Source organism: Letharia columbiana (assembly GCF_014066305.1).
Source record: "Letharia columbiana isolate WasteWater2 chromosome Unknown Sc0000025_s0, whole genome shotgun sequence".
NCBI lineage: Eukaryota > Fungi > Ascomycota > Lecanoromycetes > Lecanorales > Parmeliaceae > Letharia > Letharia columbiana.
Genome location: NW_023501067.1, coordinates 551,665 through 571,462, shown reverse-complemented (window position 1 = coordinate 571,462; position 19,798 = coordinate 551,665). Strand labels below are relative to the sequence as shown.

At 42.4% G+C, this 19,798-nt stretch overlaps 5 protein-coding genes and 1 non-coding gene across 6 annotated transcripts; 1 reads left to right on the top strand and 5 right to left on the bottom strand.

Moving 5' to 3' along the window:
• Positions 1-2,899: 2,899 nt before the first annotated feature.
• On the bottom strand, positions 2,900-3,348 carry HO173_007681 (uncharacterized protein; the record flags this gene model as incomplete). The annotated part of the gene is made up of 2 exons (XM_037309581.1): positions 2,900-3,270; positions 3,330-3,348. The coding sequence occupies 2 exons, from the start codon at positions 3,346-3,348 to the stop codon at positions 2,900-2,902; spliced, it is 390 nt and encodes a 129-aa protein (XP_037163660.1).
• A 478-nt stretch (positions 3,349-3,826) lies between these two features.
• Positions 3,827-4,189, bottom strand: HO173_007680 (uncharacterized protein; the record flags this gene model as incomplete). The annotated part of the gene is made up of 1 exon (XM_037309580.1): positions 3,827-4,189. The coding sequence occupies one exon, from the start codon at positions 4,187-4,189 to the stop codon at positions 3,827-3,829; it is 363 nt and encodes a 120-aa protein (XP_037163659.1).
• Positions 4,190-4,433: 244 nt separating this feature from the next.
• HO173_007679 (uncharacterized protein) lies at positions 4,434-4,922 on the bottom strand (the record flags this gene model as incomplete). Its single annotated transcript, XM_037309579.1, has 1 exon — positions 4,434-4,922. The coding sequence occupies one exon, from the start codon at positions 4,920-4,922 to the stop codon at positions 4,434-4,436; it is 489 nt and encodes a 162-aa protein (XP_037163658.1).
• Positions 4,923-5,053: 131 nt separating this feature from the next.
• Positions 5,054-5,278, bottom strand: HO173_007678 (uncharacterized protein; the record flags this gene model as incomplete). The annotated part of the gene is made up of 1 exon (XM_037309578.1): positions 5,054-5,278. The coding sequence occupies one exon, from the start codon at positions 5,276-5,278 to the stop codon at positions 5,054-5,056; it is 225 nt and encodes a 74-aa protein (XP_037163657.1).
• Positions 5,279-7,108: 1,830 nt separating this feature from the next.
• Positions 7,109-8,436, bottom strand: HO173_007677 (uncharacterized protein; the record flags this gene model as incomplete). The annotated part of the gene is made up of 2 exons (XM_037309577.1): positions 7,109-8,116; positions 8,167-8,436. 2 exons carry the CDS (start codon positions 8,434-8,436, stop codon positions 7,109-7,111), a joined length of 1,278 nt encoding a protein of 425 aa, XP_037163656.1.
• Positions 8,437-9,312: 876 nt separating this feature from the next.
• HO173_007676 lies at positions 9,313-9,457 on the top strand. The gene has a single exon. It is a non-coding gene; the product is annotated as a tRNA-Ile (tRNA).
• Positions 9,458-19,798: the final 10,341 nt, after the last annotated feature.

The window sequence follows — 19,798 nt, the reverse complement described above, 5'->3', positions numbered from 1 at the left end:
TCGGTTTTGCTTGGACTAGGACCAGTGGATGACTTCTTCTCGACATATCTGCGAGCACGGCTAATGAAAGTCGTGGCAAATGAACTAGGGAAATACGCCTTTCTGTGACATTTTTGAGCATTCACCAACCATGCCAGGTCTGGCGCTAATCGAACAACTGCCTTCCAGAGACACGAGAGCGAGACTACGTTAACTTCTGAGGACTGGGACCAGCACAACACGCCCTCTCCAGAAACATACAAGCGGCATGACCAATGGTCTTCGGTCTGCGAGTAGCATACCACGCCTCTACTGGAAACGCTGGAGCATATTACCTCATGTCTACGGCCTGCGATCAGTGAAGAGCTCTACGTCAGCACCTTAGGGAGGAGGTCTCGTGCCACTGTGGGCGACAAATGAGAGGCAACCCCTTACGGAAGACCGTTCGCTGTTTCTGTGTACGCTGTCATGCGTAGCCTTCATCTTCCGATGCAAGGCTGTCTCTTAAGGATCCTCAGTCGTCCTATACCGTTATCGTCCTCTTGCTCTTTGCTTTATTCTTGACACGGAAGATTCACTTCAGAGCATGTGGAATGCAAAGTCGCAAGCAACAAGCATTAATCGATTGCAAAGTCAGCGAACATCATGTGCGTGTGGACGGTCTACGAGAAAGCGTGTGGACATTTCAACTTCTATCTGGTGTCTCCCTGCGACGACTACCAAGCTCACTGTGAACTCCGGCTAACGACTCCTGGCGACTTGAACCCACCAAGTATGACTCGGGGGTCATACAATATCGTTAGCTCTGGCTTGTGCGGTCCGTGATTCAAGCTTTCCACTCTCATCCCTTGTTCCTAACTATCAAAAAGACTGGCCTGTTAAGTCTCTGTTGCCATCTGTGTTGCTAATAAGTAGCACTATCCACAAGCCAAAGTTAAAAGCGTGACTGACAATTACCTCTTTAGCTACCTGTGAAGCCCACTACCAAGAAGGTCGTCGGAGAGAGGCCATTTTCACCTTAGCGACCATGCGATACAGCAAACGATAGCACTCTGCAGCTCGGCAAAAGGCGTGGGGAAAATGAGACATGGAAGGGACAAGACTTGTGGTTCAGTTAGGGAGAATGGCAGAGGAAGCGTTGGAAAGTCTCAAAAAGTTAAAGACGTTGGTGCCAAATAAAATTTCCTCGCCCGTCCAATACGCTCTTTTAGCTACTTCTTTGCCTACTTGACTATTTCAATCGATGATTTACCAAATATACAACAAGGTCCACGTCCAAGACTGCCATTACTTTAACAACTTGCCTGGACTATGCGCATGACTGTTGGGAACAACACCTGTATCTACAAAAGATTATCTTGAGGGATTGACAAATTGATAACGGCCAGCGCTCTCTCGCAAGACATACCCAGAGACTATCATCAGCCTCTTCGCAAGCGCTACGGCCGAGCTCCGGCAATCACGCTTGATCCTTTCCATCTACCCTCTTACCCAGAAATAATGCCACAAATAAATACGGCCACATACCAAAGACATATCAAGCATGCTCGCAGATATTGCAAGGCCGTCATGATACCCATACAAGGCGCAAAAGACATACGGCCACCGAATGCCAATGACAGCGGGGTAGGATGGAAGCGGCTGGACCAGTCACAAGGTAGGTGTTCATGGGAGAGACGATTCGATTCGATTCTCGATCAGCTCGACTAGGCCAATCTAATCTCATCCTTCTCCGATTCACCTCTTTTCGCTATACCAGTGAGCTTCTTCGACACATCCGCAGCCTCCAACCTTACTTCTCCGCACCCAAGAGAACAACTCCGGCTACTACTCCCGATACAACCTCTTGATCTTCCCAATGTGCGCCGAAACAAAATTCCGATGATGCGCATCGACCGTCTTTGTCGCTTTGATGTCCTTCCGTTCTCGAATCCGATCGTAGCGATTTCAAAGTAGGAACTGTCGCTTTTGCGTCGAGGTAGTGGTGCACGGTGCTTCACGTCGAGTGCGGTGGGGCCTTGATGGCAGTGGGGGTTGTGGTAGGCGAGGGTGGGAGCAATGTCGCGTCGTGAGTGGAGAATTAAGTCAAACAGACATCAGCGAGTCGAGGCCAATTAGGTTGTACCAGAGGCGCCGTTTGTAGATTGGGCCTTTGGTGCGGCCGGGCATGTTTAGGTCTGCGTTGTGCTCTTGGTAGGGTTTGAAGTATGGGTATTAGATATGGGACATATTTTTGAGGGAGGGAGACAAGTACCGTTGGTAAGTGTGTAGTGTGTGGCGGTGGAGTACTCATCGGAAAGTGTGCTGATGTTTTGGGAGGATAGGGGAACGTTTGAAGATGATCAGTTCAATGATGCAGCCTCTTATTCGTATCGGGGTAAGAATCGGTTTCTGGTGGTGAATGATGGTAATACCTGATTAGGTGATGTCTCTAGGTGTAGGATCCGCGGTCGAGAGGCGGATTTATGAGTGACATTCCGGAAGTTGCTGAGAGACCCGCTGGAGTGAAGCCGGATTGCACCTCGGTCGTGGCCTGGGGGCGAAAAATGTCTGAGTAGATACCCCTTCACGGCTACAAAGAGCCGATTAGAGAGGGTTTGGCCTCTATCCAGAAGGGATCTCCTGAAGTCTGCTCAGTGGTTGGGGGAAGCGTCATTGGACGCGTATTGCAGCCTAGAGGCGACGAGATCATACGCGGGGTTTCTCCCCCATGGCGAACTACATATAGGCCAGAGCGATGTCTCCGATGCATGCAGATTTTTGAAGATATGTACGACGGCTTTTGGTCTTTCAGTGTGGGGGTTTTGAGGGACAGAAGAGTCATGTATGATTTTGAGATGACTTCTATCAAATGAGCAGCTACCCAGCTCACCAGCAAGCCCTCCAGGACGGGCCCCAAGCCCCAAGCCCCCTTCCGCACTCAAGGTTTGCCCGCAGAAGGAACCTGGTTCTTGAACCGGTTGATGGCCTGGTTAACCTTGGCCTCCTCAACCTTGTCCATCGGACCGCCGTCCTTGATCTTGCGCCAGCCGACGAGCCCGTTCGTGTGCAGGTCCGGGTGCGTTTCGAGGAAGCGCCAGAGCTCCGCGGCGTCCGGCCCCGTCATGTTGGCGCACTGTTTGTGCAGGATCGAGAGGGCGCGCGCGACGTCGGCGTCGTCCATCGAGTGCCGGTCGGGGAACACCTTGCAGCAGATGACGGAGTCGAGGTAGTCGCCTCGGCCCCAGAGGGTCCATTTCCGGCACATGTCGGTGGCGGGGTCGATCGAGGCGGGGGACTGCCGGGGGCAGTCTGCGGTTGCTGGGTTAGCGGTCTTGGATCGCTTCATGTGGGGGAACGGGGGTGTAGACCTGGCATTTGTGGCGGCATGATGAGGGCCGGATGTGGTGAAGGCTTGTGAGTGATAGATGTGGGTTGTGGAAGAGGTTTGGAGGGAATAGGTTGTGGGAGAGGTGAGGTTTGAAGGGAATGGTTGTAGGAGAGGTGAGGTTTGGGTGATGCTTTATATTTCGTATCACGGAAGGACATCGGAACTTCAAAACAGCCCCCCTGCCTGAGAAGGTTTCGGGTCCATCCATTGGTGTTTGATGTGCATGCGACCGTCCGTGAGATTACCAGAAATTGCGAGAGATCGGACTGGCTAGGCAGGTTGAAGCCGAGGTCATTTAATATCCGGCACCGACTGATGCCCTATCGGGCGTCAGGCGTCTTCAATGATATCGTGGATGCGGAGGAGAACGTCAAAGATAAGTGGTATTGGTTGAATTATGATACAGAGTAAGTGTTATAGTCCAATGCTGGTGCAACACTGCACAACAAACCGCTCCGCAGGCGAGAAAACCCCTCCTCACCGTTCCCTTGGACGACTTCTGCGGCCGAACCTCAGGATCGCCAAGGTCACCAAACGCCGACCGTCGGGTTTCTCCACGTTTCGATTCAAGTTGTCCAGCCAGTACTTGATCGGGTTGCTGTGCAGGGTCGGATTGGCTTGCAAGAATCCATAAAGCTCCACGACGTCTCGCCCCGTCATCCCTGCACATCCTGTGTAGCTGATCCCGAGCACGTAGGCGATGCTGTCCTCGTCCATGTGATGGAGGTCTCGGAACATCATGCAGCAGATGAGAGAGTCCATGAGGTGTCCTTGTGACCAGAGACCGGGCCATTTCCCGCAGACGTCGTCCTCGGGGCGGATCGAGTGGATGCTGGGCATCGTGAAGGCCGAGGGAGGAGGTTCGCTGAGGAGTAAAGTATAGGGAGTGTCGGGCAGACAACCTTTCGGGGACGGGGTGCTAGCGACTGGCTGGCTGAAGGCTTCTGTGTCGATAGGCTTGTCTTTGGAAACATTGAGAGGAGGTTGTTGGTAGCTTGAAGCTCAAAAGACAGCTGAGAACGTTTGGTGAGTAGAAAGCCGAGGGTGTTCAGTGAAGATTGCAGTTTCTGAAGGATGATCGATCCTACCTGCTCATATCTGGTTGCTTGTGCGTAGGTAAGAGTGACTCGTCCAGCAAGTCCTGCATTCGCCGAACGTTGCAGGAAGATGCCCAGATGACATAGTATCGCCAGTGGGGGTGCGTTCTCATGTCCCGCATGCTTTGCCAATCGGCGAATGGATTTTCTGGGATGTTTTGGTGTCTCTGGAGGTAGCAGTATACGTTAATGACGTCTTCCCCAATCATGCCCCAGTACGCTGCTGGCTGGACGAATGCCAGAGCAGCTGCGATGTCCATAGCACGTAAACGATGTTTGTCCCGCCACATGAGGCACGCAATGATAGAGTCGAGGTCCTCTGGGTGGTGCCAGAGATCCCAGTAGCGGCAAGGATCGTTAAATCGTGTGGAGGCCAAGCCTGGCATGATAGGCTGCTTCGTTCTGCATTTGGAGGTCAGTGGTGCTGTTGGTGGGAGGTTCGACTCATACGAGACAAGGCTTGTGATCAAGGGCATTGCGAAAGGGGGTGCGGACCTTACAGAGCGGTGAGAGATAGTGGTGGGTGGTGTTTGATGGTCTGAAAGCACTAGGGCGTTTGTGTCTCCCAAGGAATGTAAGTTATCTCACGACACCATCTTTCCATAATTTAGCAGCCACCACAATGCTCATGCGCGAAAATCAAGCTGTAGCGTAGCAGCGACCATAGCCACGTGCTCAGCATGGAGACGGAAATGAGAATGTAAATGTTATCTAATGCTACCTGAGGGCAATCATCAGGTGGTGGATGGCAGCCTATTCGGAAGAACTGCCCCCAGAAAGGCGAAGCGTTGATGGTGTCAAGATCAGAAGTCTCAACGAGGGGTCGTTTCATGGTTGGCTGAAGAGGAAAACCCGCCGCTCCAAAGGCCTTCTAACCGCCGAGGTACGTGTGATATCAACTATTCGGCACGTGTGCAGCGTCGTATTCTCATTACTCTCAATACCTCGAGGGCCAATCAGTTATAATCGAGCATCTCTCTGCCTAAGGAGTTTGAGCATTCTGAGGCTTCGCCTTTCTCTAGAAGTGGTGGCTGGTTGAGGGAGTGTGCTGTTACATTCCATCAACGACAAGATCTGTGGGCCCCAACATGTCAGAAGCTTTGCTTCATAATTCCTTACGTCCGTCTTTGTACTAGTACCTTGGCAAGGACTTCGGGATAGGACGTAGCAAGCACGAGGACTTCTATTGGCACCGCTAAAACTTCCTAGTAACCACGAAGTCGAAAAGGGCTTAGGTACAGGGAGACAGTTGCCGACATCTCAGACTCAAACAGGTATGGGCGGCAGACTTGAAAGGACAGCAAGGTGTGCGAAGGGCCGGAGAACACATTTGCTGGCACACTAAGCCGTGAGTAGTGTCATGCATTAGCCTGAAGTCGTGACTTTGAGCGTAAGAACTTCCTCTTCACGGATCGTTCATGGCGAAAAGATTAGAGATGAGGCACGTCACGAAAACACAAAGGTTTCCCGAGCTCAACCACGCATCCTGTCCAAAGAACTATCCGCTTCCAATCAAACCCTGCACTCTTTCCGAAGTCCACATGTGCCTTAAAAAACCACTACTATCCACTGCGGATGCAATCAGTCTGGAAGAGATCTCTGGAGAGACTACCTACGCAACCAACGTTGCAAAGAAATGCAATAGTCTTGACCATCCTCATCCACAAGTCTCTCAAGCCTTCGACAGTCCCTCACGTCTCTCATTTCAGGAAGACTGATGCTGAAGGTTGCCGTACGTGCTACTAGCGTCATCTCTGAGGCGAACATTTAGGGAAGAAAGTCCGGATTCTTAGACAGAAAGTGGGGGACGACATTAGGCGCGAGGGTTACTGGCATCCGGAAAGCACTATGCATCGATCCAGACACCAAAGAATGATATCTCGGGTCCCAGCACAGAATGTGGAGGACGGCGCAGATACAATCTGGGTAAATGGCTTCCGCAAAGCGACTGTGGCTGAGAGAGCGAGGTCAGGCAAATGACGGGTGCTTCCAAAGCGAGAATCGGCATAGGGGTTTCGATGCGAGGATGGTAATAGATATTTAGTAGAGATAGATCAGTACAAGAGCAGTTGAAGCAAATTTGTGACGCAGATAAAGTGAAAACAAATAGCGTTCACACTGTACGGCAGTTGGGGCTTTACGACCCGAAGACATCCCCAGTACAAAGTCCAAAACTGCCTCATGAATGGGATGTTCCTGCCAACAGATTATTAATAAAACAGGCCACAAGCTCGGAAGCAGGATTACCTACGAAGACATGAACAAAGCATACCAATCTCATGAACGGTCTCTCCATTCTTCCGAGACTTGCTCGGCTTATGAAGAGCCGTCTCCTCGTTCCCATCCTGCATCCTCGCACACAATCTGGCATACGCTTGAGAAACCCACCGACTTCCAACTGAGTACCACTTTCACAACGCAGCATGTGTGTTTGTTGTCGGAGCCCATATGACTCCTTTTTGAGCAAATCCTGAGTCATGAGAGTCTTTACTCTCAAGACGTGTTCCAAGGTCTGATAGAATCCGTCGAATAGGCAACACTGACTCCGAAATCAAAGTCCGGGCAAGCATGGGCGATCACCTCCAGTGTTTTCTCATGCCTGGCGCATAGTTCGGTGGAAGCACAGATTACTTTCTCAGCTATCATGGCGAAGTTTTTGGATCTAAATATCAGCTTTTGCTCTTGCAGCTTCCTCATCGGCGACGAGCAATTGAAGGTCTTGCATCTTCAGCCATTCTCTCACACTAGCCATCACCTTGTCAAGCGATTCTCCTCCCTCTAAAATGTCATCAAGATGGTGCAACGTGATTCCACTTCGATGATCTGTGACTCTTTGCTGACCCCAGTTGTACGTCCGAACTTTGTCACCGCGACCCATCTTGGAGACTCCAACGATGCTGAGGCGTAGCTGTGCCATCTCTTCTTCTCTGGCATCACGCCGTGCTTGAGCAAGCTTCGCTCGTAGGATTTGCCACGCCTTTGCACGGTTTTGCTGCTGAGATCTCGAGTCTTGTATAGCAACGACAGTATTAGTAGGCAAATGGGTCAAGCGGACTGCAGAGTCCGTAGTATTGACGTGCTGGCCACCCGCGCCCTTGGCACGCATGACATCTGTTCGGACATCTGTAGGGTCTACGTAGTAGTCGTTTGACGGGTCCTCAAAGTTACTTTCCCCAAGCTCGTCTTCTCCTTGGCTGGGAAAATTGGGCAACACCAGGACGGACACAGCACTCGTGTGTGTCCTACCCTTGACTTCAGTAGCTGGAACCCTTTGTACCCTGTGTACTCCAGCCTCGCATCTGAGCATGTCATATGCTCCTGGAGTTTCAATTTCTAAGACCGCCTCTTGGATTGAATTTTCAAGGCCCTGGGTTTTTGTAGCATCAAATTTGAGAATGTTCACTCGGAGACCTTGCCGCCTGCAGTACCCCTGGTACATCTGTAACAGATTCCCAGCAAATATGCCAGCCTCATCTCCACCAGCTCCAGGTCGAATCTCAATTAGACATTGCATTTGAGCAAATGGATGCTCTGGGATCAAGCTTTTCTGGAGGTCGCTAGACAGTGATGAGAGCTTCTCTGTGGTTGTCTGCAGCTCTTCTTCTGCAAGGGATCGTAGCTCTGGGTCCGTTGAGGGGTCTTTGATAAGTTGCTGGAGCTCTGGCAAAGACTATTTGTCTATCAGTGACCATGCATCTGCCTTGCAGGTTGGGGACGAACGTTGCTGGTCAACTCCCAGCCGTTCAAGGCCGTAACCACAGCGGAAAGAGACCCGGCTTTCTTTGCTATCCGAGTATCATATTCGCTGTTAAGCTGCTTCGAGAGCTCAGCATGTTCAGCTGCAAGAGCTTGAGCTCTGCCTAACAAGGCTGGCGAAATCGTGGAGGTAGGGGATGGGACGGTGCTTTGATATCGTAGCACACGCCATAATTGACATCGTTTGGCCGTTGCGAAGCGTTGTAAACAAGCGCATCGTCGCGTTGTCAACATGCTACTGAGCAGGATCTGGAGAAAAAGAATGGCCTCATGCAAGAGACTTTCTTTGGGCGGAATTTCCCCGCTCTGCAGCCAACCGAGCCAACCCAGGTACTAGTGCCACAGCCTAATAGCTATTTGCCACTCATGCCTACCTTAACTTTCGCTATTGTTTCTCATAGAATATTCATCTTCGGACATTTTCGTGCAACGACGTCCAAATCATGGGGATGACTAGGCGGCGAAGAGGAACGTGCGAAGTCCTTAGTCAGAGCTTGAGGAGGGAACTGTAGAAGTGGCTGAGACAAAGTTGGTTAATAAGCATGAGTTATGGCAGAAGATGCAAGATAAAGGCAAATCATACGCAGGAGCGCGGCTATCCACTTGGATTGTTTACCTCTTCATGGGACCGATGCGCCCCAAGAGCCCCTAAAATTATCCACCAACCATATATGATACAATCAACTAACCCTGAAGCCTCCCTGTTACCGCTAAAAGCTGCTCCCTGAACTATACCTAATATCCTACAACAGTACCTAATTTTTCTCTAGAGGCACCTCCTATAATCCCCGACGGAACCTCTCAAAGTCTCAAGTATAACGATACTACCTTTCGCCTATTATTTCATTTCGCGACTCGAGAGTACTGATAATATTCGTTCAGCGGCAGCCACCATGGGGAAAGCTAATACGCGATTGTCGAGACGGGAGGGGAGGGGTGGGGGTTCCCATTGAGTCCATTGATACGGCCTCAGTGGGAGAGAAACAAACAGGAAGGCTTTTGGTGTGCTGCAGGCAAATGCCCTCCATCATGGTTGTGTGGCCTGTAAGATTAACAGCAGCTCCTGGCTTTTAACATTATATATAGAATCTTAGAATAATCAAAAATCGCGACTGGGTGGCTTAGCTGGTTAGGTAAGGTCGCAAAGTCTGATATCACGGTAAGGAATATCTAACATTGATCTAAATTAGAGCGATAGTCTCATATGCCACGATATGTGATCTATAGATCGCGAGTTCGAACCTCGCCCCGGTCAGTTCTTTTTTGGAGTCCTTTCACCCTTAATCTTTGGGAAAAAAAGATAAAAAGTTCATCATATATTTTAATGCCGACACCTAGTTATACCCTCCTCCAACGGCTAGTCCTTCAACAGATACAAGTTGGGGGTATGGCGGGGTGGGGAGCAGGTTGCCGAGAGCGGCTACCATTTCACTAGCACTAATACTATCTGAAGACGAGCGTCAGAACGGCTATCCCAAAAGTCTGCAACCTATACTTCTCTTCTCAAGCTAGAAACAGCGATAGATTCTTATAGCCGTTTGCAAGCTATTCATAAAGAGTGGAGTTACGAGTATCTGCTTATTATTGCCAGAAGTACGATGTTCCGCGGCCTACAATTTCAATTTTACGGGCGGCTCCCGCCCCTAGAGTACCTTAGGGCTAGTCCAGGGTCGCTACTCGGAGTTTTCACCCCCGAAAAAACGAATAAAAGAAAAAACGTCTATAAGTAGGGATGCGTAATGACTAATTTGACCCCTATGACAGTCATGTAACGGTTATACGGTGACAGGCCGTTTGACCTAACAAATGACAGCGCTAACCGTATCCAGTAGGTGTCTAACCGTGAAAGATATATAAGGCTAACAAAGTCGGGCGTAGTAAATAGAGGCTTGGCGTTATTAATCCCTAGCTTGGTATGGTATTACTGGTGATACTGGATTTCAGCCCTAACAACCTCTGAGTCCTACCGTTTCCCTCGAATCTCACGCTTTACCTTACTACAAGCCTTTTGCAGTGCGGTCATTTGGCTATATATGACTGTCAAATGACCGAGTAGGTCTGACCTGACGTCACGTGTCATATGACACATCCGCATCCCTATTTGAAGGGATCAATACGAGCTTCTAAGATTCGTGGCCGGCCCATACCATTCAGACCAAAAGAGCTTACACCTAGTGCACAGTCTTGGAATGTGCGGATGTAAGGCTCTAGGTCCGCGAACATATGCTATCTCCATTCCGTTTGATTTGCAATGTCCTTTTGCTTGTCCCCGCAGACTGTGCTGCGGGATCCTTTCGAAGAGTCTGCGGCTCTGGGCATTGCAGGAATCCTCAGCCAGCCTCTTTCGCCTGAATAACCACTGCCACCGACGTGTAGGTGGCTTGGGATCTAAAATCCTTGACAACGCGCCGCGTCCTAACAGGAAAACGGCCGAGTTATAGCTAATCTAGAATACTATTCTTCGAAACTTTCTTATATATAACTTCTCTACGAGATAAGAGACTCTCTAAGCGGAGTAAGTATACTTAAAAGACTATTATTTAAAGTACTTATAGTCTTCTTAACGCCTTAAATAATTAAGAAATAAGTGTATTAAGCTTCTATAAAGAAATAACCTCACCTTAGACTTTATAGTGAAAATTTTTATTCTTAATATCGAATAATTTCGACGCGCTTTCGAGAAACTTCGCTACTCTCTAGTATATCTAGTATCTCTAATACTTATTCTTTCGAAGTATTTAAACTCCTCTCCACTTATTTCATATCTTCTTTTTCTCTTTTCTATAATAAAGTTTAATATCGAAAGAATAAATTAAATTAAGATCTTACTTAAGTAAACTAAGTTTTAAAGAATATTAGTTCTATTAGATAATATAGTTAACGAGTTTAACTCGATAGAAATATTTTAAAATATTACTAATATTCTATAATTATAATATTAAATCAAGTATTAATCTAACGAATTTATGATTATACTAAATAAGATTCGTTAGAAGCGAGACGATTTTCGAGAGATTATTACTCGATATTATATCGTCGTAATAAAAAAGAATCTAACTATAAACGACTTATTTTAGATTTATAGAATAACCGAGAAGATAAATTAACTAGCCCGAGACTTTTAGAAGAATATAACTTTTTTATAGCAAAAAGTTAATAATCTTAATTTATAGTCTATGAAAGACTTATAGCTATCCTCGATCGAGAAGAAACGTATATCTAGACGATTAAAAGATAAATTAATTAAGGTTTTAGATCTACCTCTATTTATTAACGATATTAATCTTATCTAGAACGACTGATTCTTTAGAATAGAATAGAAATTTAAGATTAACAGCGATTATTATCTTACTAAGAACTCTAAGATAGTTTATATAGTCTTACGACTTAGCGATAAGACTATATAATATACGATATATAGAAGACTTCGAAACTTTATTAATCTATACTAGTCTTTTACTAAGATTATAAATAAGTTAATCGATATCTACGAGAACTTAAATCGACGTAGTAATATATTACGTAATATATATACTCTATAATAAGAAATTTAATCCTTTATCGACTTCTATTTAGACTTTATTTAACTAGATATTATTCTTAACTATAATAAAACTCTTATACTAGAGAACTATCTTTTTAAGAAATTAAGAAAGAAATTAAAGGAGATATAATAGGTCGTAGAAGATTTTATTATTTTAAAGGCTGTAAAAGAATATCTTCGAAAACTAGATAATTTACAACGTGTTAATTATAAGAATTCTAAGTCTATAAAGACTACTATTAAGTTAACTATAATACGAACTTCGACGATAGTACTCGCGACTAATATACGCCTTATACTCGTTATCGAATCTAGTTTAAGTATAATTACTACGCCTCTAAATATTATAATTAATTTAAAGCTAAGAGAATTAATGTGCTATAACTACGATAAGAAAGACTACTATCGAAAGAACTATATAATACTTATCTAAACCGAGGTCGATAAAAAGGCCTTCGAGAAAGCACGACTTTACGCGTTAGAAATAAACGAAGAATTCGAAATCGATAACGTTGATATTACGGGTAGCGACGATTCTTTTTTAGATTCGAAAAACGAATAGCCTCTTTCAAAGTTATAATAAGAGATACTTATAAAGTATATCTAATAGACGCTCTTAATAACGCTCTAACACGTTATTCTTTTCGTATATAAGTTACGCTTTCTTTATAAGAGAGAATCTACTTACTTAAAAACTCCCTTATAGATAGTAGATATATCGAAGCTTATATAGTTATAAATAAGTTCTTAATCTCAGCGATATATAAAGTCTTATATCTGGAACTACTTTTACTATTACGATCTAAATCGCTAAGAGATTATAACGATTAAATTATAAAACGATTAATTATATACTACTTACTTCTAATAGTAATAGTAAAAGACTATCGAAAAGAAATATATCTAATATTAATTATATTATTGAAATACGATATAATAGTTAAAAAATCTTAAATAAATAAATATGAAATAGTCCTTAATATGTTACGGGATAAGATACTCTTTCTACTCGATCGATATAACTATAATAATAATTAGATATTAATAATAAACGAACTTCTCTTTCTATTAACTTCGGAGCTTCGGCTATTCATATCATCTACTTCTCTATCTATTATACTAAAACGATAAAGCTCTTTCTTATCTACTTGCGATAACGAGACTAATTCGAATATCTTCTTATTAAATAAGAACGAGAATAATAAGAAGTTTAAGTTTATTAACATCGCTGAGATTAATATAGCGGTCTACTATTAGCTAGTCTATAAAAAAGATAATAAGTTATTTATATTAATAGTAAATAAGATCTATAATAACTCGTTAATACTACATATATCTTTTATTACTCGAATATCTTACGATTCTTATATATCGATTAATAAACTCTATTTCTATAACTTAGAAAAGAAATATAAAAGGTGTTATAATTCTAATTGCCCTATTTAGATTAATAGCATCGACGAGATTAATTCTAAGAAGATGAAATATAAGCTATCTATAAAGTATTACGATTATCTCGACATTTTCGATAGAGCTAAAGCGAATATATTTTCTTTATATCGTTCTTATAATTATAAGCTGGAATTTAACGATAGCTTCGATAAAACGAAACTTTCGAAAAGTAGAATCTATTTAATATCGGGATATAAACTAAAATAGATAAAGAAGTATCTGGATGAATATTTAAAGAAGGGATTTATAATACTAAGCTATGTATTATTCGCCTCATCTATTCTATTCGCGAAAAAGCCGAATAGAGGGTTACATTTTTATGTGGACTATCGAAAGCTAAACGCTATTATTAAAAGAAACCGATATCTAATTCTATTAATAGATGAGATTTTAGCAAGAATCTAGGAATATAAATATCTTACTCGATTGGATATTATAGTCGCGTTTAATAAACTACGTATATACTCCGATAGCGAGGATTTTACTATTTTTATTATCTCTCTTAAAGTATATAAGTATTAGATTCTCCTCTTCGATCTAACTAACGATCTAGTTATATATTAATAGTATATAAATAATATTCTATTCGAGTATCTAAATGACTTCTATTAGGTCTATCTCGATAATATACTTATCTATAATAAGATAAAAAAGAAATACATCTAATACGTTAGATAAATCCTTTAGAAATTAAGAGATATTAACCTTTAGATAAATATCCTTAAGTACGAATTTCACGTCTAGAAAATTAAATTTTTAGATCTATTAATGTCTATAGACGGGTTATAAATAAACCCTATTAAAATTTAGACTATTATCGAGTAAATTATATCTATTAATCTTAAAGAGATATAGACCTTTATCGAATTTTGCAATTTTTACTAGCGGTTTATTAGAGACTTCTCTAGAATAGTTAAATCTATAATAAAACTCATCGTAAAAGAGATTATATTTAATTGGTCCCCAGCATATTAAGAGGCCTTTCATTTTCTGAAAGTCGCTATTACGAAAGTCTTAGTCCTACTTTATTTCAATAGAATAAAGAACGCTATTCTGAAGACTAACTCTTTCGACTATATTAACGAAGATGTTCTTTTCTAATATAACAAGTAAAGGCCCATGAATTAAATTCATGGAGTTGGATTTTTCATTTTTCTAAGTCAAATGGAGTTGGATTTTTCTAAGTCAAATGGAATTTTAGCCCTAGCCCTAAGTCAAATCGAACTCTGATCGCTTGCTGTGCGTTTTTAACCTACTTCCACCACTACAAAATTGATTTAATCTATGTGATATACAGGCACATATGTGCGGAGAGAGGCGCGCTAAGGCCTAATTAGGAAGGTGTATTAAGTGAAGAATTAATCCGTAATAATTGCCCACAAAAAACAGAGAAAGGCCATGTCCTTATGGCAAGAAGTATCGAAATACCGGAAAGAAATGGAGACAACATGCCAATTAGTGGTGTGAATCCCACATTATCTCCTACCGCAGTGAAATCATTCGAATAATGAAATAGCTGTCAGAGCAAGACATCGGACGGTTTCAATTCGTTCAAATATGCATCGTTCTGGAGTGATGATTTGATGTGGAACCGTGGAGAGCATATGAGGTGGGATCTTGGAGAGCTGAGCCGTGTTCTTGGTGCTGGGGGCCTTGTTGCCGCTTGGTTTCTCCGCAGTGTTCTCCATAGTGTTCTCCGCAGTGTTCTCCGCATTTGCCTGTTGTAGTTCCTCCTCTTACTTCTTGATGTAGTGGGGATGATAGGCTAAGTTGCAGTGGTGTTCTCCGCTTGTTGAGTGATGATTTGATATTGAACCGTGGAGAGTATATGACGTGGGATCTTGGAGAGCTGAGCCGTGTTCTTGGTGCTGGGGGCCTTGTTGCCGCTTGGTTTCTCCGCAGTGTTCTCCATAGTGTTCTCCGCAGTGTTCTCCGCATTTGCCTGTTGTAGTTCCTCCTCTTACTTCTTGATGTAGTGGGGATGATAGGCTAAGTTGCAGTGGTGTTCTCCGCTTGTTGAGTGATGATTTGATATGGAACCGTGGAGAGTATATGACGTGGGATCTTGGAGAGCTGAGCCGTGTTCTTGGTGCTGGGGGCCTTGTTGCCGCTTGGTTTCTCCGCAGTGTTCTCCGCATTTGCCTGTTGTAGTTCCTCCTCTTGCTCCTCCTCTTGTAGAGTATCAGACTGAGTGGCTAGCTGAGTGGCTAGCTGAGTGGCTAGCTGAGTGGCTGACTGATATGACGTGGGATCTTGGAGAGCTGAGCTGTGTTCTTGACGATGGTGGCCTTGTTGCCGCTTGGTTTCTCCGCAGTGTTCTCCGCATTTGCCTGTTGTAGTTCCTCCTCTTGCTCCTTAATGTAGTGGGGATGACAGGCCAAATTGCAGTGGTGTTCTCCGCTTGCTGAGTAATGATTTGATGTGGAATGGCCAAGTTGCAGTGGTGTTCTCCGCTTACTGAGTGATAATTTAATGCGGAACCGTGGAGAGCATATAACGTGGGATCTTGGAGAGCTGAGCCGTGTTCTTGACGATGGTGGCCTTGTTGCCGCTTGGTTTCTCCGTAGTATTCTCCGCATTTGCCTATTATAGTTCCTCCTCTTACTCTTTAATGCAGTGGGGATAACAGGTTAAGTTATAGTGGTGTTCTCCGCTTACTAAGTAATAATTTGATGTGGAATCGTAGAGAGTATATAACGTCCGGACGCGTTTGGTGTGACTATAATATTTGAATGTTAGTTTAACCCACTTACCGCTGGCTTAAGAGGAGTATGTAGGGGAGGACGTATCCGTTCAGGCTCTTTTTAAGGGTCTTCTAACGCGTTTATAAGCAGTAGTAGGTAGCTGTTAAGCTCGCTTGCGGCCTCGATTGCCAGTAGTAGCGGATTCGCCGAGGGGTGGCCTGGGGGCGTCAGTAAGGGGCTCTAATTGGGCGAGGGGTACCGAAGACGATTGTGTTCATATTGGTGGAATTGGTAGAATTGATAGAATTGGTAGAATTGGTAGAATAATGGAAGAATAACAAACAGGTGGAAGGATTATTATCCGATCCCGGACGCGTCTAGTGTGACTACCATGACTACTATATTTGAATGTTCATTTAATCCACCAATAGTAGGCCAAACTTCATTATTTTTACAGCGTTAGAAAGTGTACACCGAGTTCTATAATTTACGAAATTATAAAGAAATAGCATTCGTAGAGAGCTGGTTATTTCAGAGTGTAAAACTTCTATATATAAATTTTTGATAAGGGAGCTCGAAAGGGCTAGCGGGCTAACTTAGTCAGTCTAGCCAAAAGACGTAATAACCTCGAATTAATGATTGGCTACACATATAAATTCAAGGTTTTCAAGCTTAGCCCTACCTTATTCTTTTATATATACTAATTAATGATTGGCTATATATATAAATTCAAGATTTTTAAGCTTAGCTCTATCTTATTCTTTTATATATACTAATAATAAGGGAGTACTTTATTCGATAGTCTTCTATAGTAAGAATCTTACTTTAGTTAAGTATAACTATTAGATCTACGATAAGAAGTTACTAGCCATTATTCGCTATCTTAAATACTAGCGTTCTAAGCTAAAATATATCAATATCTCTATTAAGATCTTCACGGACTATAAGAACTTAATGTACTTCGCTAAAGAAAGAGACCTTAGCCGTCGTTAGGCTCGCTATTTGAATATACTATTCGAATTTAATATAAAGATTATCTATCGATTAAGGTCTTAGAATATTAAGACGAATATACTTATATAAATAACTAAGTATAAATTAATTAATTTCGAGAATAAATGATTACGTTAATAGCATTAAATAATTCTTACCCCTAATCGATTGAAATTAAATGGCGAATATATCGATATATATATAATTAATAACTTTATTTATTATAAGATAGTAGAGGCTAATAAGAAAGACGAGTATTATACGGAAATTCGTAAGGCTATCGTCGAAAATAAGAATAAGTTTTAAGGAATTACTCTTAGTAAATACTTCGTATAAGACGAAGTACTTTATTATTAGGATCGTTTATAAATATTCGATAATATATATATCGATGTTATTCGAGAGATATACGATTAACTATTCTACGAACATTTCGAGATAGTACGTACTTATAAGCTACTTAAAAGAGAATATTATTAACGAGATATAAGGACTATTATAACTATCTATATTTAGAATTACTATATCTATTAAAGAACTAAGACGTCTCGCAATCGAGAGTATAATTTACTATAGTCTCTATTAATTCTATAGAAGCGATAATAAGATATATCGATTAACTTCGTTATAGGCTTATCTATATCTAACGACTATAACGCTATTTAAGTAGCGATCGATTAACTTACTAAGAAATGTTACTACGTAGTCTATTTCGATATCGATAAAGATATTACCGCTAAGAAGATAGTTAACTTATTACTTAAGAAAGTATTTCGTCTATACGATCTATCGATCTTAATAATATCGAATCGAGGTCTTTAATTCATAGCTATTATATAGAAGTCTTTTTACGAGAGACTAGATATTATAGCTAAGCTATTAATAGTCTTTTACTCTAAAATCGATAAATAGACCGAACGAGCGAATTAGAATATAGAGCGTTATCTTTAAATATACTATAATTATATATAGAACGACTAGATAAGATAGTTATCTATTACCGAGTTCGCCGATAATAATACTATCTTATCGACTATCGATATCCCATCTTTTCTCGTAAATAAGAGGTTTTATTCTCGAATAACTTTTAGCTCGAATACTATCGACTACGAGATTATACGTAAGCGTCTTAATACTACTTAGACGAAGAATATTACGAATTATATAAAATAAGTTCTTAAGTATATTCGAAGTAATATAAATTACGCTTAGAAGACTATAGTTATATAAGTTAATAAGTATTAATAAAAGATTACTTTTTAAGTAAACGATACGATCTTTCTAAATAGTAAGAATATTATCTTTAATCGCCCTTCCCGCAAATTAGATTATAAGAGACTCAGTTTATTTAAGATTATAGACTTTATTAAAACCTCTTATCGTCTAAAACTTCTATCAAGTATAAGAATTCACGACATCTTTCACTTTAATCTCTTAAGTCTTACGATAAATAACCCATTATCAGAATAGATAAATCCTTCGCCGAAATATATTACTATTAACGGTCGAATCAAATAGATTATTAAGGAAATACTTGGCTTTAAATTAATTTATAGTCGTCTTAAGTATAAGATTAAGTGAGAAGGCCTCGATAATAACTCTATCTAATATAATGCGAACGGCGGTAAATTCGAAAATTGCCAAGACCTAATAGACGACTTCTATAAACGATATTTCGAAGAGTCTTATCTATAAAGGGTTAACTTATAGAATAACAGAGGATACCTCGTTTTCAGTCGAATTGAAATCGTCCGATATCTTTACGATAGCCTCATTTTTTTCAAACCCGAGAATCGATTTCTTAGGCTTATGTTAATCGGGAATTATCTTATATATAATCTTCTACGTAAGCCCCCTTGCTAATATAATTCTAAAGATCTTTCGAAGCTATATTAGCATATATATGAACTACGCTATCGTCGTTACGAAATATAATCGATATCAGCTAAATAACATACTATAGAGAGAACTATATCAAAGTCATTTGATATTAAATTAGAGTTTTTAGCGTCTACGACTCGGTTCGACTAAATGACAGCGCTAACCGTATCCAGTAGGTGTCTAACCGTGAAAGATATATAAGGCTAACAAAGTCGGGCGTAGTAAATAGAGGCTTGGCGTTATTAATCCCTAGCTTGGTATGGTATTACTGGTGATACTGGATTTCAGCCCTAACAACCTCTGAGTCCTACCGTTTCCCTCGAATCTCACGCTTTACCTTACTACAAGCCTTTTGCAGTGCGGTCATTTGGCTATATATGACTGTCAAATGACCGAGTAGGTCTGACCTGACGTCACGTGTCATATGACACATCCGCATCCCTATTTGAAGGGATCAATACGAGCTTCTAAGATTCGTGGCCGGCCCATACCATTCAGACCAAAAGAGCTTACACCTAGTGCACAGTCTTGGAATGTGCGGATGTAAGGCTCTAGGTCCGCGAACATATGCTATCTCCATTCCGTTTGAATTGCAATGTCCTTTTGCTTGTCCCCGCAGACTGTGCTGCGGGATCCTTTCGAAGAGTCTGCGGCTCTGGGCATTGCAGGAATCCTCAGCCAGCCTCTTTCGCCTGAATAACCACTGCCACCGACGTGTAGGTGGCTTGGGATCTAAAATCCTTGACAACGCGCCGCGTCCTAACAGGAAAATTATTTTCAAACTGGTTGTTGGAGGGCTAATTACCGAATCATACCCCCGAGAACTATGAATCCTTACCGAATCATACCCCTAATTACTGAATCATACCCCTACACCAAAATTTGGGGTATGATTCGGTAGCCTTAAGTCCGGGAGGTATGATTCGGCTAATTTACTAAACTCTGCCATAGTGGCTTACTTGAATAGCCTACTTGTAGATGCAGCTAGGTGTCTACTTTATGTCTATACTGCCCATCAAGAGTGTAATCTAGGTGTCTATAC